We start from the raw sequence: 20,288 nt of genomic DNA on the forward strand, positions 1-20,288 counted from the left end.
TCTGTGGAACGACCTTGCGTCTATGTTTTTAGTCGACGACATTTGCGTTGGAGAACAAGTTAATCTTTCATTCGGCATACCTTATCTTATTAAACGATCACTGCAATATTCCGATAATTTAAATCTTTATCATGTCGACAATTTTAAGCCGAAGCGACGTTACGTGCGAAATACACAACGAAAATTAATCATAAAACTGGCCGTTTTTCTGAACGAAGAAGCATACATTAAATTGTGGACTACGATGAGAAAAAGTTGCACAATATGATATTAGCATACGTGAATCAAATTCAAGCTGTGTTCCATCATCCGAGTTTGGGTGTATCTATCGATATTTCGTTGGTACATTTCGATACTATAAATTCACGACTGCAAAATTTTGCAGATGTTGACGGCGAAATAATAAAATTGAGCAAATCGTTCTGCGACTTTGCGGAATCTTACAATCCTCCATATGACAATAATTCACGTCACTGGGACATTGATCTTATCCTGACCTCAAGAAACATTTTTTTTTTGTCAGGAAAGACAGAACGGCAATCTTTCATTATGGCCGAATCTTTATTTAATACAGTTTGTGAAGTGGGGGAGCACTCTTGCGCAATAGTGGAATTCGCTGTTGAACAGCAGACGATATCTGCGGGTTTTGGGTCATCTCTTCTTGCTGTTGAAGAGATCGGCAATATGTAAGTTTCTATTTATTTCTTTTACGTGTAAATTAAGTTTAAATATTACATTTTATAAAAATACAAAGAAAGATTAATATAAATAAAATCAATAAACATGGCATGAAGAAAATCGAGCCACGCAAGTTATCCGAGTTGACGATTATAATGTGACAATTCTCAAAGTATAATTAAATTACAGTTACAAATATTTTGGTCATTTATTATCTGACTATGTTCAATAAGTTACAATAATTTGAATCACAAAATTCTAATAATAAAATAAAAAATATTTTTATAAGATCAAGTAATTGACAACATACAGATTAGTCGTCTAGTTCTAAGAGATCTCCACTGTTGCGCCTACTATGGTAGCGGTAGGCGCTGCGTATAGATTCGGGATTCGCCGTGCTGGTCAAGGGGGCTGTGGCTCGGAGAGTGTAGAATAATTAGGCACTTCTGAATATATATAGAATAGCTTTTATTTGGTATCTTCTTATTACACTTGTCACCTCACTTATTCGGCGACCGTACTACCGTGGTTACGCGTGTACGCGACGTGTCGTGCTTCGTCCGGAACTTTGCTGATAAAAAACCCGCGGCGCCTTGTGTGCCGCCTTAATTTATACGGATCAGTATTCGGAACACAATGAGACTTGAACTATATCGATCCATTGTGTTACCAAAATGCTGATCTGTTTAACCTACTTTAGACGCAAGTGACACTCGGGCTTCTAAGAACGAGTGCTCGCGTCAGCGCCTAATTGTTTAATAATTAAATAACTTTTGTCACAGGATTCTCGAGAAGTGGCCTCGATTAATGGCCTTCTAAATGTTTATTATTGTTATTGCCTAATTAACCTATAATTATTACGTTGTGGTCTTTCGACACACAACACCACTCTTTCCAGGAATTTCCGCTATCACCCTTAAAGATATTGAAGAGACTTTAATAATAGTTTACTGTAAAAAAATAGTAACTATTTATGCCTAATATGGCCACTCTTTAAAAATTAATATTTTTCAAACATAAAATAAGCGTGTGCAAAAGTATACTAACGCTACTTGTCTAATAAAAAAAATCAAAAGATTTGTAAAAAACATATAGCTATCGTCGCATACATGTGATTTTTAAAATTTAATAAAGTAAAACAGCACGTACGAGTGAAATAAACTTTCTAATTTTTTAAGAGAAAAATTTCCTCTTTTCATCAAGAACAATATATTGTAAAAATCGTAATATATATTGCAGAAATCGTAAGTACGACAATAAAGCATACTTTTAAAAGTATTTAATTAAATGTTTAAGTTAATTGGACCAAAATTGATTGAGATGCGTATCATTTCAATAAACGTTTAAGAAACGTAGATTTTAGAAGAAACCACATTCAATATAAGTAGCAACTATTTGATACTGTATAAATTGTAACATTAAAAAATTTAGTGGTTCAACCATAAAAAAAATGTTTTATTTAAATGTATTTATTTAAAAAATTGCAAAATTACTCATTTTTGTGTGGTTAAAGTGCGCTCGTTCTCTAATTAACAGGAGTCACACAGAAGTCTTGTGAAATTCTAACTTTTCGGTTTGCGTTTTATTACCGTCTTTTGCATTTTTTTCTCAATTTTCTTTTTATGACTTTTCCGCTCTCATACTTTGTTCTATCTATCACCATTCTCTTTTCAATTCCCTTACACCACAGCTGATTTTTCGAGACATTGTCACTAAAAGTTACCTTGCCCCTTAATAACAAACATATGCACTTGTAATTCCTGCTTCTATTTTTATAGGTTTTGTCAATTTTGGACAAAGGAGGATGTTAAATATATGTCGATTTTGGCCCATAGTGTGGAACCAAAACTAGAAATGATTTTTTATAAATTTTATACTGTAGAATCACGTGGTAAAGTTTGTTTTTTTCTAGACAGCGGGGAAAGTACGAAAAAAATTGAAAAAAGACCATGAAAACTGCAATTTCCCAAGTTGGTTAAAGTTTGGAACATTCTTGGAGCGATTTTAAAAAAATGATTTGTCGCTCTTGTCCTTTTGCAGAGAAAAAATTTCAAGTCAAACAAACAAAGTACAAAAGAGACCGCTCCGATACATGCGTCGGAAGACACCTTTATACCCGAAAAACCACCCCCAAAAAACCACCCCCTCGGAAAATTGCATTTTTTATAGTCTTTTTTCAATTTTTCCGTATTTTTTCCGCTCTCTAGAGGAAAACAAACTTTACCACATAATTCTACGGTATGAAATCTATAAAAAACCATTTGAAGTTTTGGTTTTACACCATGGGCCAAAATCGACCTATATTTAACATTCTTTTTTAGATGTTTGCGATTCCAAAGTACCATCGTTCTGCGATGTTTGATGTTATTGCTTGCTGGTTTATTCTTATTATTTTCCAAACATGACCATTTTAAATATATTGCACATCTGATGGAAATAATATTGCGTTTTATCAATTATTTAATATTAAAAATATACTCACCCGAAAAAAAAGCGGTACACTGAAAATGTGGGAAAAATTCATCAAATTTCAACTGACGATAACTTTGTAAATAATAAAGATAGAAAGTTCTATAAAATATGGAAATGAAGCTAAAAATCTCTACTTTAAGAATCAATTTATTTCGATGTTGCAAAATAAATTTATTGAAAATGGCGGATGACAAAGCGCGAGCATGCAAAATTGAAAAATAATGGTTCGAGTTTGCGACGGTGCACGGTATAAACAAAAAATTGTAGCTTATTGGGATCAAAAGCGTACGAAAGTACAGAGTCTCCTCTTTAAAATGCTTTTTTATGCATCTCGATACGATGATTTTTCGCCGAGAGATTCGCATTTGAAGAAAAAGGCAGATTCTTACTTCAAATGCGAATCTCTCGGCGAAAAATCATCGTATCGAGATGCATAAAAAAGCATTTTAAAGAGGAGACTCTGTACTTTCGTACGCTTTTGATCCCAATAAGCTACAATTTTTTGTTTATACCGTGCACCGTCGCAAACTCGAACCATTATTTTTCAATTTTGCATGCTCGCGCTTTGTCATCCGCCATTTTCAATAAATTTATTTTGCAACATCGAAATAAATTGATTCTTAAAGTAGAGATTTTTAGCTTTATTTCCATATTTTATAGAACTTTTTATCTTTATTATTTACGAAGTTATCGTCAGTTGAAATTTGATGAATTTTTCCCACATTTTCAGTGTACCGCTTTTTTTTCGGGTGAGTGTATATATTTAGCATACAATATATATATATAAATAATTTTAAATTAATACACCTCTTAATTGTAAAAGTTTTTCTCACCGCGGCAAGATAGGTGTAAGTCGAGAAAGACATTTGTATTTTTTTTACTTTTTTATTTTTTTAATATTTTTTTTTGTAATATGCAATTTAAACGACGTCTTTGATCAATACAACAAAACAGAATTGACAAACATATTTAATAAAAACGGGAGAGCAAATGCTGAATTTTTTTCTCTGATTTCAGTGGGAAGGAAGCAAATGCCCCCTCTTACCCCCCCCCCCCCCCTGTGAACGCTCATGCTAAGAGCAAAGAATAGATCTTATATAAATTAAAATTGAAATACGATGATGTGAATGAAGAAGGATAAATGTGATTAAGAATATTTCTGAATCAAGCTCATTTTTGGATCCAAATGCTTGAAAGAAATGAAAATACTGTTATTATTAGTTTGTGCGTTAAATTATTGAAATCTACTGAAGATTGTTAAATTTATGATAAAAAAATTTTAATTGTACAATTTAATTGTACTTTGAGAATTATTACATTACAATTATTAGCGGAATTATTACTGGCAACTTGCGTATCTCGATACTCTTTCATGTCGTATTACTTATTTGATAAAAAAATCATTTCTTTGTACAACATAAAGATAAAAACAAAAAGAAAGTATAAAAAAATTTTATTTTTTTTTTAAATAATGTTTCAATAAAAAAGTTCTTCTAACATAAATTATAAAGTATATAAAAATATTGTAAATAAATTGTTGCAAAGTAAAGCATATTGTCAATATCCATAATTTATCTGTTAAATAGTTTAGGAATGGATTCCAGTTTAGAAACGTGTCCAAGGTTCAAACGCATGTATTCAGATAAGAAGTACTTCAGAAACCAGGACACATGGGCCGAATGTTGCCGTCCAATGGCTGAAAACCTCTGGAACGAAAAACCGTGTCTTCGAGGTCATACGAGATCGGAAAACCAAGAATACGAAAATAAATTGGACCATTCGCGTTATCACGATTTACCCGGGAGAGAATGGACCGCCAAAGCACAATGCGAGTTATTTATGCTCGAGAAAGATGCGAACGTAGTTACATTGCTTGATATATGTCGAATCTTACAATGCGAAGCTCCAATTTTTTTAGGGAATAACTTTTTCTTCGCGGGACCAGCACTCGATGGTAAATCTTTTTTTCTAAAAAAATCTAAGAAAAGACTTTGATTTTTTAATTAATTTTTTTTCAGGCACTTATTGCGCACCGGGAAAAGAATGTCGTAGAGGAGAATGCGTGCCCGTTATCGAACCGCCATACATTTTCAAGTATTGCGACGAAGATAATTGGAGTGAATGGGAAGAAGGCACCTGTCGAAGCGGTTGCTTGAAGAAGTCTAAAGGTGTAGGAATCAAACGACGTTCTTGCAAACATGGGACTTTTAGAACGTCGAATTGCGGAGGTTTATATTACGACGTAGTCCTGTGCAATGACTCGATGCTTTGCTCCGAAAATCGCACGACAATCGCTCAGTTTACAACCTCGAAATGCAATCTTATTAGCAATAAGATGAAGCTTGAAAAGTTAACGGTGACCCTGAAAAACGGGTCGGGAAGTCAGGCTTTTCATGATGTCGAAAATCCGTGGTTAGCCTGTACTATATACTGCCATCAAGAAAAATCATCTCTTCTCTACTCACCTCGCCTAGAAATGCTCAACTATGGTATCAATCCATATTTTCCAGATGGAACGTGGTGTCACAGAGACAAAAAAGGTCAGGATTATTATTGTCGCCAGCATTACTGTCTGCCGGAAAACTACTCATTCGAAGAATAATTCTCGAAATGTACTAATGTGTGGACAAGAATACAAGAGAAAATAAAATACAAAACGTTTGCAAATCAGTTTAAAATTGTGTTTGTAATTCATTTAGTAACTAATTTCACCTCTTATTTTGTGCTATAAATCCATTTGTTGTTTATTAAGCAAATTTATACAAAATTACGTAGAATTAACGATATTGAAATCATATTTTTTTGATTACTGTTAGAAAGAACTGAAAGAAACAAATTAATAGTTATTAATTATAAAAAAAGAATACAATGGGTGTGAATATAAGTGTTCACAATTAGTTCAGCATTTAGTAATGTGTGATTTTTGTGATTGATGCCTGCTTTCAGCTCTTTTATCGCACGCGCCATAATAACTAATTGCACTTTCTAAATCTACACTATTATCCTAAATACCACTCTTCTCAAATTCAGGATCCAAAAACAAAATATTTATACTTACATGTAGGAAAGAGATAATAAGCTTATACCATAAAAGTCAAACGACACGAATCATATTCAGGGCCGCAATTTATACTTTTGGAGGCTCTGGGCGCAACTTAATTATGAGGCCTCAAAAGAACAAGTCTATTTCAGTTAATCAAATTTATATGCATTTTTTTTTTAAGTTTATTAAAAATAAAAGTCGACATGCATTTCATGATGCAAATAGACGTAATTTAATAAACAATTACCGCTTACAAATTTTTTAGCGGCCTCTAGTTTTTATATTATTGTATATTTAATATTTAAAATTTAATATTTAAAAGTAAGTATTTTATTTTGAAACTATAACCTAGGTTGTTTTTTATATTATCATTAGTGAGGAATAAGATTTCAAAATGTGGTTTCAGTTTGCGCCTAATGCCCCTTATGATAAATGCGGGCGTGATAACTCAAGATATTTTTTAATGGTTTTAATCCTATTATTATATATTAATCCTATTATTATATTTTTCATAATAGCAAGCAAGGTACATACCTTGCAAGTTTTTTTTGCGCAAAAATATGAATAGATGTGATTGACAACTTAGTGATTAATTTCTCAATGTTTTTGTCTATATTTATTAGGCATAATTAAGAAATAAGATAATATGTATATTTAAAATAACGTTAAATAAGATTTTTGTTCAAAGCACTAACAATTAAATAAGACATTAGTTTTATACAAAGTACATTAATATCAACAAGTTTTAATATTTTCTGTTATCTTTGCAAAGCTTAATATTTTTTTTATTCTAGGAAGAAGGATATAAAATATTGAACAAACAGATTTTATAACTTTTTTTCAAATTAGGAGCAAAATGGTACGAGATAAAGGTATGATAATAACAATATTAAAAATAAAAAATTTAGTCAGTTTTTAAAAAAAGAAATAAAAATGCTAACTGTAAAAAAATCTATTTACGATTGTTACACAATCGTTGCACTTTTTCAAAATTTCATAAATTTAACATCAGAGAGAAATAACATTTCTTTTCGGTCAAAGGAGCTGAGTATGTTATCTCACCATCCGTATCTTTTATTTTTGCACAATTATCGTGCAAAATCCACTCGATCTACATGGAAATGGCTTGAGTTATCTTCTATTAGAAATAATTTATTATGCTTAAACATAAATTACAATTTTTGTAAGTTAAACAATGCAATATTAAAAAATTATGATACTTACTAAGCATAATAACATTATTATCTGAAAGAATGAAACATTTCGTTAGCGTGATTCTTGTAAATCACCGTTTTGTCAGCAGTAAAGTGCACTAGAATATTATAAGTCATAAATTATGTAGGATATTTATGAAATTAACTTTTATTCTATTTAGATTCTATACATGCCAACGAACTTTATTTTTATTAATTATTTATTAATTTAAGTAAGTAACACATTTCGTCAATTATTGAATATTATTTATGTGAAGAAGTCAAATTATTGTAATATGTTTTTCAACCATGCATTGAATGATCAAAGTTATGACATACAATTAAGCTATACAAGATTGTTCACGATTTGCGCAACATAGATAAAGTATTAATAAACGAAAATGACTTCCTTGATACATAATTTCTATATTGCCAGTTTGATACTCTTATAAATTTTTCTGTTGAAATATCACAATAGAAACGCGCCGCAACGTATAACAAGATAAACTCTCTTATTTGCTATCATAAAAGAATTTTTCTTTAATTAAATAATAATTCTTTCTAATTCATTAATTATATGTCAATCCAGTAATATAGAAATCGTTTACTTTGATGGATTACAATTTTATATAACGTTTAGCAAAAGCGCGTATGACTTTCCCCACATCGACACACGAAATAATAAACATCATTGACTTTATGTACAGCAGCTTGGACGTATGTATCAGAGCAGTACATTTAGCAGTTGTCATACGAAACAGATAACCACGTTTTACAATTCACATTCTTGTCGTTTATAAGCCGCTTTCAACATAGGAGAAGAAACGAGGTAATAGTCACCGTACGTTTAATTCAGAATTATTTATCAGATAAAATACCAAATTTATATCAGTTAAATTAATTTCAACATACATTTTATAACATTTTCTATATCATAGCGACATTTATACTATGTGAATCTTTTTCATCTTGAAAAACATATTAAAGTAACATTTCCTTTATAATTCTTTTAAGATTATGAATAGACAATGTAAAAATGTACATAAATTATTTATTTGTCAAGATAGAATAATATAATAAAATTTCTTTAAGCAAAATTCAAAGTACACAACTTTGTTCGATTGAATAAAATTTATAACTATACTTTTCAGAAGGATTGTTCTAATATTACACAACTTGGATATTTTAAAATGCATACAATATCCTACCCATTTCAATTTTGAATTGCATTAAATTGCATAGATTTTTACAATAATGCAAAATAAAGGTATCGTTCAGAAAAGATCAAGAAAATTAAAATCTGATAAAGTTTTGAAGAAAAGAGTAAAATCGAGGATTGGAAAATGTTGAAACATTCTTTTTGACTTTCGCGCCAATTATATTTTCTTTTGGCTTCCGCCGATATCGCATCGGACCCCGCTACGATGCAGGCGCCTCTATTAACGACGTTCACGCCGTATTATAATTATTCTTCTCAGTTCTCATGTTATGTTCACCGGCGCTCTTACACGTGTTCGCTTGTTCGCGCCTATGTTCTTTTTTTTGTACTCTCGTATAATATATACTTTTTATTTGTTAGTGTCATTGCAGTTCATTTTCATTCCCGAATCTTTCGTATAACAGGTTATGGGCCCAGGCCCGCAAGACTTATTAGGAAGTGCTTTCTTTCTCGTCTTTTCGTGAAACGTTTATTTTGTTTCCTCGCGAGCCGACATATTCCTTTGCTACCTTGCGATTCGGTCGAGCTGTTGCCAAGTGTGTGCTTTTTTCAACGACACATTGGACAAATACAGAGTGCAAAATGAGTGAGAATTCAGACTTGAGAAATATAACAAAGTTCGATGGACAAAACTTCCAGTTATGGAAATTCCAAATGAAGGCCATCTTTGTCGCACATGATCTCTTAAAGATTGTCGAGGGTATCGAAGTTAAACCAGAAAACCCGGACGACCTTCGAAATGCTTGGACAAAAAGGGATGCCCGAGCAATGTTCATTATATCGTCCTCAATGGAATATTCGCAACTCGAGTACCTTATCACGTGCACGACAGCAGCAGAGATGTGGACGAAGCTTAGCTCCATCCATGAGCAGAAAAGTGCATCAAACAAATTAACGCTTACGACAAAATTCCATGAATACCGCATGGCGCCTGGCGATTCTATTGCTCAGCACATTGCCAAAATCGAAAATATGGCAAATCAGTTAAAAGACATTGATGAAAACGTATCGGACATTATGATAATGGCCAAAATACTCGGAACCTTACCTTCAAAATACAACGCCCTTATCTCGGCTTGGGACAGCGTGAACGCAGCGGAACAAACACTCCTCCGGCTACGAGAAAGACTGATACGAGAAGAAGCCCGAATGACATCGATGGATGAAACGAGTAATGCCCTGGCTACGACGAGCATCTCAACGAACAAACAGCAGAAGCAGCGCCAACCTCGAAGCCAACCACATAGCAACGATTCAACGACATTTAAGAAGAAAATTGTATGCAATTTTTGTCATAAAACCGGCCATATTGCAAAGTACTGTTTCGCGAAAAGAAAGACATTGAAAACAACGGACAAAAATAAAGACAATAAAAGTGACGATTCGACTAATTCCACCGCGTTCATAGTGCAAGACAACAAAATAATTGATAGAGAAATAGCAATATTTTCCGAACTCGACGAAGGCCACGTTTGGCTTCTCGATAGCGGCGCGTCGCGGCATCTTTGTTGTCAAAAAGAGTGGTTTACAAATTTGTTACCGTGCAACAACGAATATGTCTATCTCGGTGACGGCAGAAACTTAAAAGTCGAAGGTCGCGGAAGCATTCTTATTTCTCGACTAGTCAATAATGAGTGGCTTGATGGTGAAATCAACGATGTTTCATATGTTCCATATTTAAAGAAAAATCTTTTTTCCGCTGGCACATGCACCTCTAAAGGCTTTTCTATTACCTTACGTAGTGACCACGCAGAAATACTTTCGAAAGATAGACAAATCGTTGCACACGGTATCAAACGAAGAAATAATTTAATACTTCTACTGATAAAACCGAGAATGAAAACCGCAGTAAACTATGCGTCTTTAGCGCCTTTAAAAATATGGCACGAACGCCTCGGCCACGTTAATTGCAATTCGCTTACTAAAATGATATCGAACGGTTCGGTCACAGGAATAAATTTATCAAATAAGAAAAGTTTCTTTTGCGAAGACTGTCCGTTAGGCAAACATGCAAGATTATCATTTACATCAAATAAAGCAAAAAGCGATATCGTTCCTGGCGAAATAGTCCATGCCGACTTATGCGGCCCGATGCAAACACCGTCGATTGGTGGAGCAAAATTTTTCTTATTATTCAAAGATGAATGTTCAGGTTATAAAACAGTTTTCTTTTTGAGACATAAAAGCGATGTTTTTGATTACTTAAAAGATTTCCTTAACTTAGTTAAAAATCAATTTGGAAGAAACATAAAAGTCCTAAGAGCCGATAATGGCACTGAATTCACAAATTTAAACACTCGCAATTTATTAAAGAAACGAGGCATAAAATTACTCACATCAGCACCTTTTACCCCGGAACAGAACGGACGCGTAGAACGCGAAATGCGCACAATCGTAGAAAGCGCACGTTCAATGCTTTTAGCGCGAAATCTTCCTAAAAATCTTTGGGGTGAAGCCGTTAACACGGCAGTTTACATACTAAACAGAACAGTACCCGCGTATCTCAAAAAGACACCAATCGAAGTTTACATGAACAAGAAACCTGATTTATCGCATATTAAAACATTCGGTTGCAACGCGTATGCTCATGTTCCTAATATTTCACGCAAAAAATGGGATCCTAAATCAGAAAAGAAACTCTTTGTTGGTTATGAAAAAGACACGCATAATTATAGATTATTAGACACGCGAACAAAACGCATTACGATTTCTAAAAATGTTATTTTTGACGAGTATCCGACTAACGAAACAAAAACAAAAGGAGTTTGGATATCTATCAATCACGACACCGAAATTGTAAACGACAATGGTCCCCACGAAGTAGAAATGTTAGATAATTCAGATATTTTTGAAGATGCGATAGGTCCACCGCCAGATCAAGTCACTGACAGATCAGAGCAGCATTTCGACGAGCAGCGCGATGGACAGGAACGATATTACTTACGCGATCGTAAAAATCTACACGCACCCGAGCGTTACGCGGCCTACGCACTATCATGCGACACACCGAACACTTATAAGGAGGCTATCACTAGTAAAGACAAAAGTCAATGGATAAACGCAATCGAAAAGGAACTAAAAGCTCATGAAGATAATCAAACATGGGAAATTACCTCACTCCCTAAAGATCGAAAACCAATAGGCTACAAATGGGTATTCAAAATAAAAGATTCATCCAACAAAAATGTGTCACATTATAAAGCGCGCTTGTGTGCCCAAGGTTTTTTGCAACAAGCCGACGTAGATTATAGTGAAATCTTTTCTCCAGTTGTAAGATATGAATCAGTAAGACTCTTGTTAGCGATAGCAGCAAAAGAAAAATTAAAATCGATTCAATTTGATGTAAGCACAGCTTATCTGAACAGTAACTTAAAAGAGACTACATATATGAGAATTCCAGATGGACTGAATGTCAGAGGAGAGAATCTAGTATTAAAATTAAAAAAGGCTATTTACGGTTTAAAACAATCAGGTCGTTGTTGGAACGAAAAATTTGATACTTTTATAAAAAGCAACGGATTCTCTCAATGTGCTTCAGATAAATGTGTATATACAGCAAATTACGAAGGAGATAAAGTGTACTTGGCCCTCTATGTAGATGACGGTCTCATATTCGCACGACACAACGAAACGCTACTAAAACTAACTTCACTACTCAACAAAAACTTCAAAATAACCACAAACAAACCTTACTTGTCGAATACTTTGTCGGAATGGAAATACGACACGTCCATGACGGAATTTTTCTATGTCAAACAAATTACATTGATAAGATATTGCGAAAATTCAATATGTCAGAAGCGAATCCTATCAATATCCCAGCAGACCCTCACACGTACTTAGAAAGCCCGTCTAACCACGAAGAATGCAATGTCCCATATCGCGAAGCAGTCGGTTCACTCCTATTTCTATCAATGATCTCGAGACCCGACATTGCGTTTGCAGTTAGTGTTGCGAGCCGATATTTGAATAACTACAACAATGCGCACTGGAATGCTGTGAAACGCGTATTCCGCTATATCAAAGGTACTAAAGATCTCGGAATCTTATTTCGACACGAAGGCAATGGCAAACTGATAGGTTTTTCGGATGCGGATTATGCGGGCGATCGGGACACACGTCGTTCCACCTCAGGATACGTATTCACGTTAAATGAAGGATGCGTCACATGGTCATCTAAGCGACAAGCTTCTGTTAGTCTAAGCACGACGGAAGCCGAATTTATCGCTGCAAGTGAGGCGACAAAAGAAGCTATTTGGCTTCGGAAATTATTAGCCGACCTCGGACATAAATGTATCGAACCTGCCGTACTATACATAGACAATCAAAGCGCAATAAAATTATCTAGGAACCCCAAGTTCCATCGAAGGTCAAAACATATTGATGTACGACATCAGTTCTTATGCGAAAAACAACGCAATGGCGAAATTGATACCAAGTATGTAAAATCCATCGAACAAATCGCCGATGCGCTCACAAAGCCTCTATGTTATGAAAAATTTATCGCTCATAGATCTAAAATCCTCACTATTTCTAAGATGTAATAATTTTGCGAAAACGCTCAAGTAGTGGGGGTGTTGAAACATTCTTTTTGACTTTCGCGCCAATTATATTTTCTTTTGGCTTCCGCCGATATCGCATCGGACCCCGCTACGATGCAGGCGCCTCTATTAACGACGTTCACGCCGTATTATTATTATTCTTCTCAGTTCTCATGTTATGTTCACCGGCGCTCTTACACGTGTTCGCTTGTTCGCGCCTATGTTCTTTTTTTTGTACTCTCATATAATATATACTTTTCATTTGTTAGTGTCATTGCAGTTCATTTTCATTCCCGAATCTTTCGTGTAACAGAAAAGAATCTTTGTACTATTCTTTGTATCATTCTTTGCATACACCTTTTCGGAATCTAGTGAATGTAACTTTACAAGAATGTAAGTTTAATTTTTTGCCAAAGGACTTCGGTACATTACATCATCTTCAAGAGGTTACGTTATTCAGAAATTATGTCGTGAATACTACTCAATCTGCATGGGAATGGTTAGAGCAAGCTCCTATGAGATGTAATTTAAAATCATTGGAAATAACATATTATGACGTAAGTTGCACTATCTTACTCAGATATTATGATATTAAATATTATTTAAAAAAAAAGTTACTTCACATTTCCATCATTTATCGTTATATTAATGAATTATTTTATTATTTACAGCTATTTTAATTACCTTTACAAATCACATGTTTAAAAAATCTCACAACATTATATATGACAAGAATGAGAATCAGTTCTTTACCAAAGGAGTTTGGTAATTTACCTCTTGTGGATCTTGATCTATCGTATAATAATCTTAGAAAATCTGAACAATTCTCATGGGAATGGTCAATGCAAGCTCCCATTAGACATACTTTAAGATATCTCAACTTAAGTCATAATTATGTAAGTTGTAATATCGAATTACTAAAATATCATGATATTAACTAACAAAAATGATATTATTTCTTAAAAAATTTTCTTAAAAATAAAACATTTAAATTACAATTACTTTTTATTGACAATACATAAAAAGTCATCCATTATATTATAATAAATTAACTTTATTTATGCATGCAGAAAATTTTATATCAAAAATTACTATGTACGGTAGTAACCATGGACCATGAAGCTGTGGACCGAAAATTTTTTCCATGTTTTACATGTAAAAAACATAGTAAAAATTTTTATAATTCTTTCATAGTCCGCGGCTACTACCGTACATAGTAATTTTTTATATACAATTTTCTCCATGTAGATCACTACATGACAAATTAATTGTATAAAACTTAATAGTCTTATTTTTATGCAAAAATAAGATCAAGTTCATACCAAAAGAGTTAGGTACTTTGCCTCATCTTATGTGTCTTAATCTCTCTTCTAATCACCTTGGGAAATCTGATCGCAATACGTGGGAATGGCTAGAGCAAACTGCAATCAGAATTAGATTGTGTGATTTAAATCTGTCGGACAATCTGGTAAGACTTGCACTATTTATTTGTCAAAACATCATAAAAAGAACCAAAATTATTATAAAAAAATAAAAAGGTTTATATTTATTATCTACTAATAAATTATAAAATTATTAATTATTTCTAGTTAATGGAATTACCGCCACAAATTGGAAAACTAAATACTTTATTTTTTTTAAATCTCAAATGCAATAAGTTAAAATATTTACCACAAAGTCTCGCAAATCTAAAAAATTTAACATTTCTTGATTTGTCCGACAATGATTTATTATATTTACCAGGAAGTATAGCACAGTCATGGGCGTTTATAAATGTTAATGGGAATCCATTTAATTTAGATGACGATAGTTATGATAATTCGACTACGAATTTGGAAGTGCCAAGTCTTCTGGATTGTTCAGCTGAAATTTTCCTGAAATATAGGTTTGTTGCTATTATTTCGATGTTTTTAATTATATTTAACCTGACTCTTTAAAAATACTGTGTAAGTCAAAATTATTTCAATATTTTTAATAATCTTGACGATTATAGATTAAATTACACAAACGGATTACCACAAGAATTGGTCAAATATTTGGATAATAAAAGATATTGCTTCTTTTGTGTAACTCCATGTTTTCGTTATTATGGAAAGCGCTTCATAAATTATCTTAAGTATAAGAAAATACTGGATCCTAAGTTTATCCCGGTTCTATCACTACATATTGAGAAAGCAAAGTTTGAATGTTACGCTTGTTCATCAGAATGTGCTAAAAGATTAAAGTTTGATTAGTTTATTCGACTTAAAATTTACAAAATGTAATCTATATAAAAATATCTGATATAGCCGATATCAAAACTTTTAAATTTTATATAATTATTGATGAGTATACACATAATTTATCGATATTATTATTTTTGTATATAAAATTTGAAACACAAAATTATATATAATATATATATTTAGTGATAGGATTCCACAAATAGATTCTTACTTGAAAATTTTTAAGCAAACCAAGATTGACTGAAAATAAAAAATATTAAAACATTTTGCAGACTGTTTTAATTGAGAATTTTGGCAAATCTTAAAAGCTTTAAAGCCTTGAATGTGTATATATACATGTATATTGTATATATATATATATATTGTATACATACATGTGCCTGTGTATATGTATATGTGTTAAATTATGTAAAATATTTCACACATTCATACTATTCAAAGCGTTGAAGACATTAAGACTTGCAAAATTTTTAAGATTTTCAAGATTTTTCTATCATAACAGTCTTTCAAAATGTATTGAAATTTTTTGATTTCTTTAACTCAAGATATTTTTTCACGATTTTTATACTTTCCCACTAAGATTATGTATTTTTTTAAATAATATTTTATGCATGTCAAGTAGATACAAAATTTTAATACGTTTAATCGACATATTTTTAAGGCTTAATATTAAATGCAAATTTTTTATGAAAATACATATAACATGCAACAATTTGTGACATTAAAAATATATTTCTTAGCAAACTGAGTAATGGTTTTGTTATTTTCATTTTTGCATTTTAACAAAGTCAGGTGTGCTAATGAAAAAATTTAATAAATTTTTTTTTTAAATGTAAATATGTTTACATATCATTTATTTACGTTTACAAGTTTTTTATTCTCTCTTTCTCTCTCTCTCTCTCTCTCTCTCTCTCTCTTTCTCTCTCTCTGTCTGTCTGTCTGTTTCTCCCCCTCCTTCCCCTTCTCTCTCTCTTCTTTTTTTGTTGTCTTTTCTTATTGTAATATATTTTTATAAGAAAAAAATTTTTTTTGCGATTTTTTAATATATTTATTGAAGAAATGAATAAATATTGTCGTTGGTAATACTCGATGTATCTGGAGAAAACAGTCGGATTAATTAAAAGATGCTTAACGGACGTACCATTAATATTATTGAATGGAGTAAAAAAGTCTCACAGGTGTAGCCTAGTGTCATTGTCACTTTGGTAAAATTTTTAAATTAAAGTTGCTTTTCATACGTATATTCTTGTGTCAATATTGTACGTTAATACGTACATTCCTGTGTCGTATATTCTTGTGTCAATAATATCACGCGAAGCAAATAAACATATAATATTTAAAATAACAATAAATAAATAAAATGTGTCTTTAGGCTCGTATATTAACAATAAATTGTGAAAAGAGGATTTCGAGTCGACGCCGAATGTCATTACGCAATATACAATCTTTTTAAATACAATAAATTATTACAAAATATCAAACATTGAACAAACATATTTTATAACTTTTTTTCCAATTAGGAGCACATTGATACGAGGTAAAGGTATGATTTTAACAATATTAGAAATAAAAAATTTAGTCAGTCTTTAAGAAAGAAAATAATGAGCAGATTAATGCAGAAATTCTATTCTATTCTATTTTATATCTATTCTATTAATAGCAAATTTGATCAAATATAATTATTTGGAATAATAGATTAATAGATACATAAATAAAGAGAAGACAAGAATATATTTTTATTTTATAATTTATTTTATGAGACATTATAAGACATTTTCTTAATCAGTAAAAAATTTAGGCGCATATTATATTCTGTGTAACGTTAATTGAAGGGTTCATAACAAAAACAATCCTTGTCAACAATCCTTATCGTATTTAAAAATTTGTATAGTAGTCACAGGTGGAACTTATACAGTGTAGTTGCACCAATTCTCATAAAAACTTATGTCTTGATTTATAATTATTAAATTTGGGTGGTTCTATTGAAAACTTAAGGATGACAGAATGTTTTTTTTCTTTTCCTGAAAAAATAATAAATTTGACAAGGGTTGTTTTGGATACAAAACCTTCAATGATTCGATGTTTTGACAAATGCAAATCTAGCGTTTTCTCATGCGTCTGTTGCCATTCGTCACACACGCCGTGCTCGAATATTCGACGATGCGTTGTAACTTTTACTTACCTATTTTTCTTACGCACGAGTGCAGAACGAGATCGACGATTAGTAATAATTAAGAAAATATACATATATTTAAAAATGTATTGCGGATGAATAACACAAAATAGTACTATATGACACTATTATCGTTCGTTTTCGAAAATCTTAAATTGCTATAATATATATAACTATAATATTCTAACATGTTAAGATATGGGACATCTTGTTTTAACTGTAATATTATTATCTTATGTCACTGAATTGATGTTAAAGAATTTATTAAACAAGTTATTACCACCGGAAGAAGACGGCATCATTTCCACCTTGGCGCATCTAAAATGCCAAAAGTTCACATATGTTATTTTAATATCAACTGATTGTGAGAATTACTGCTTTGAAAATATAGTATCATAGATCAAATACGTTATTTTATAGTATCATAGATTAAATATTTTTTTATTTGTAATATAGAATAATTATTAGAAATAGAAGCTAAAAACTGAAATTATAAAATAGTTTTTAAATTCTTTTTTTTTCGATCCATACTACTCGTATAAATTTGAAATATATTTTTCTTGCGATTTTACCCGCACATGTCAGGAACCCATACGAGTCCGGTCGAACATATTCTGTCCTGTTTATTGCACATGCACTCACATGATTTTTCATCCCAGGACATGTTTCCTTTGCATTTATCTTTTCTTACGCATACGCACTCACAATTATTTTCATCATATTCCTGACGTCTGTTGCAATCACTTTCTTTCACCATGCATTTACATCTAAAATTATGTTTCTTAACAGTGGATGTAAAATACTGAGTAATATTTTATCTGATACCGCATTTAACCGCTTTTGTGGCTAAAGACATTTCCTTTTATAATTTTTATAACTACTAATTCTTTTAAACTGACTAAAATATACATTTTATTATAGAAAATAAAAAAACTTTAATACACTTAAAATAAAAAATTTATTTTATGCTATAAAGTTTAATTTAATTGAAACTATATATTATTTTGAGAATAAACAATATAAATATGTAATTTGCGTGCATGCGTTATCTGCAAGATTATATAAAAAAATCACGCATTTTTTCGATTGGAAATAAGTAAGTTATATCAAAGAAATACATGCATAAACGGAGAAGAAAACAATCTTACTTGCATTTGATGTGCTGTTCTACTACTACGTGATAACATTGCAATCCAGGGACATATTTCGCCATTTGTTTAACAGTGACGTTTTTCGTCCCATATCTGGTCGGCATGCAAGACATGTTTGGACAGTAACCGCTGCATCTATTTACGGAAACGTAATTTGGATGGAATACGATAAAATACTATTTTACATTAAATTTATTAACAATTTATATATGCATTAAAATGTTTCATTAAAACAGCACTTACCGTACATAAATTTTTTTCTTAATATTATCAAAGGATGGCCTTTTCGTCCTTTAGCACGTTCTACTACGTCCCAGCCAATCGGCGTACTGTTCGAATATGGATTATACGTATAATAAAAGATTTCATCACTCTGCTCAATGCATATGAATATAACTGAGAGTAAATCATAATTCCAAGCAGTCTAGAGAAACGAACGAGCGTTTATACAGCCTCGATACACGGTCTGCCTGTCGATCAAGATAAAAAATCCGTCCGAATTTGTCCAGGGCGAATTCTTTATTTTCTATATGTGAGATTAAAGAAAACTGTTATCTTTATCTAATAAGAAAAATTTGCGTTTTATACATCAAACTATTTATTTATTAGATTATTATATTATTCTTTATCTGCAAAATAGATTGTAATATGCGCTAAGAAGATGCCACCAACACAAAACGGTGCAGTTTTTGAAGAAAGTGAACGAAATTATAGTTTTCACGCATTTTGTACGAGTATCTTGTCAGAGCAAAATTCTTGAGAGCGTTATATCGATAACTACCGGTTTTCGCTACTAGAGCCACAGGTATATTGCCGAAAAACGCGTGTTTCAAAAATTCATCGCAGTCCCCACCTAAGAGCAAAGCTAATTCCGAATCCTCTGGCCGACATAAAGTCAGAATCCTTTCCTACAAAATTAACACAGTATGATTTTTGCAAAATAGTTTTAAGTAATTGCTTATATTTGTTTGACAAATTAAACAACATTATTATCAATAAAATTCGTTGACATGCATTAAATTGCATATAATATAAATAAAATTATTTTGGAGATATATTATTAAATATGTTACTAAATTAATTTAACTTGCCGTTACGTCGACTAAATCTTTATAATCATACTTGACGTCTGATGATATAATATTTTTATTAAAGGTAAACGAAAACACATTTGTGATTAACAGTGAAAAAAGAACACAGAATAATTTATTCGACATGCTTTCAGAGGTTTTATTTTATAGCTACATTAATGTTGGCTCTTTTAAATAAAATTTTTTTTAGAAAGTAGATCTGTGCGCGAACACCGCTGTTCTGTAATAATGAAACATGTTTTGCAATCTTGCGTTTTATATAAGTTTTTATTTCTATCTGCATTATTTATCGATTGTGCTTAGATAAGCTCTTAATTATATTTCAACTTTTGTCCATTATGTTTTTATCCATTTGGATAGATAGATAACATACATAACTCTAATTTTGGCGAAATTTACAACATTAAGTAATTCATAAATCATTATTGAAGCTATATAATAAAATCGAAAGGAATATGTCTGGAATAATATCAGTCGTCTTTGACGTACTTATATAATAATA

The 20,288-nt window shown here is 31.7% G+C and overlaps 3 protein-coding genes and 1 long non-coding RNA gene across 4 annotated transcripts; 2 read left to right on the forward strand and 2 right to left on the reverse strand.

The window, feature by feature from the left end:
• The first annotated feature begins 264 nt into the window (after positions 1 to 264).
• On the forward strand, positions 265 to 6,567 carry LOC136997773 (A disintegrin and metalloproteinase with thrombospondin motifs adt-2-like). The gene is made up of 3 exons (XM_067349042.1): positions 265 to 686; positions 4,737 to 5,104; positions 5,169 to 6,567. Exons 1-3 carry the CDS (start codon positions 265 to 267, stop codon positions 5,750 to 5,752), a joined length of 1,374 nt encoding a protein of 457 aa, XP_067205143.1. The 3' UTR covers positions 5,753 to 6,567.
• LOC136998813 (uncharacterized) lies at positions 447 to 1,079 on the reverse strand. The gene is made up of 2 exons (XR_010889352.1): positions 989 to 1,079; positions 447 to 664 (listed from the first exon to the last, which is right to left on the reverse strand). It is a non-coding gene; the product is annotated as an uncharacterized lncRNA (long non-coding RNA).
• A 1,972-nt stretch (positions 6,568 to 8,539) lies between the features above and the next one.
• On the forward strand, positions 8,540 to 16,112 carry LOC136998702 (uncharacterized). Its single transcript, XM_067351803.1, has 6 exons — positions 8,540 to 8,653; positions 13,563 to 13,703; positions 13,818 to 14,042; positions 14,456 to 14,614; positions 14,736 to 15,031; positions 15,140 to 16,112. Exons 3-6 carry the CDS (start codon positions 13,872 to 13,874, stop codon positions 15,378 to 15,380), a joined length of 867 nt encoding a protein of 288 aa, XP_067207904.1. The 5' UTR covers positions 8,540 to 8,653; positions 13,563 to 13,703; positions 13,818 to 13,871; the 3' UTR covers positions 15,381 to 16,112.
• A 990-nt stretch (positions 16,113 to 17,102) lies between these two features.
• LOC136998621 (vascular endothelial growth factor C-like) lies at positions 17,103 to 18,862 on the reverse strand. Its single transcript, XM_067351643.1, has 3 exons — positions 18,693 to 18,862; positions 18,117 to 18,311; positions 17,103 to 17,862 (listed from the first exon to the last, which is right to left on the reverse strand). Exons 1-3 carry the CDS (start codon positions 18,806 to 18,808, stop codon positions 17,778 to 17,780), a joined length of 396 nt encoding a protein of 131 aa, XP_067207744.1. The 5' UTR covers positions 18,809 to 18,862; the 3' UTR covers positions 17,103 to 17,777.
• Between the last annotated feature and the right edge of the window lie 1,426 nt (positions 18,863 to 20,288).

The sequence above is a fragment of the Linepithema humile genome, chromosome 1 (assembly GCF_040581485.1).
Source record: "Linepithema humile isolate Giens D197 chromosome 1, Lhum_UNIL_v1.0, whole genome shotgun sequence".
Lineage (NCBI taxonomy): Eukaryota > Metazoa > Arthropoda > Insecta > Hymenoptera > Formicidae > Linepithema > Linepithema humile.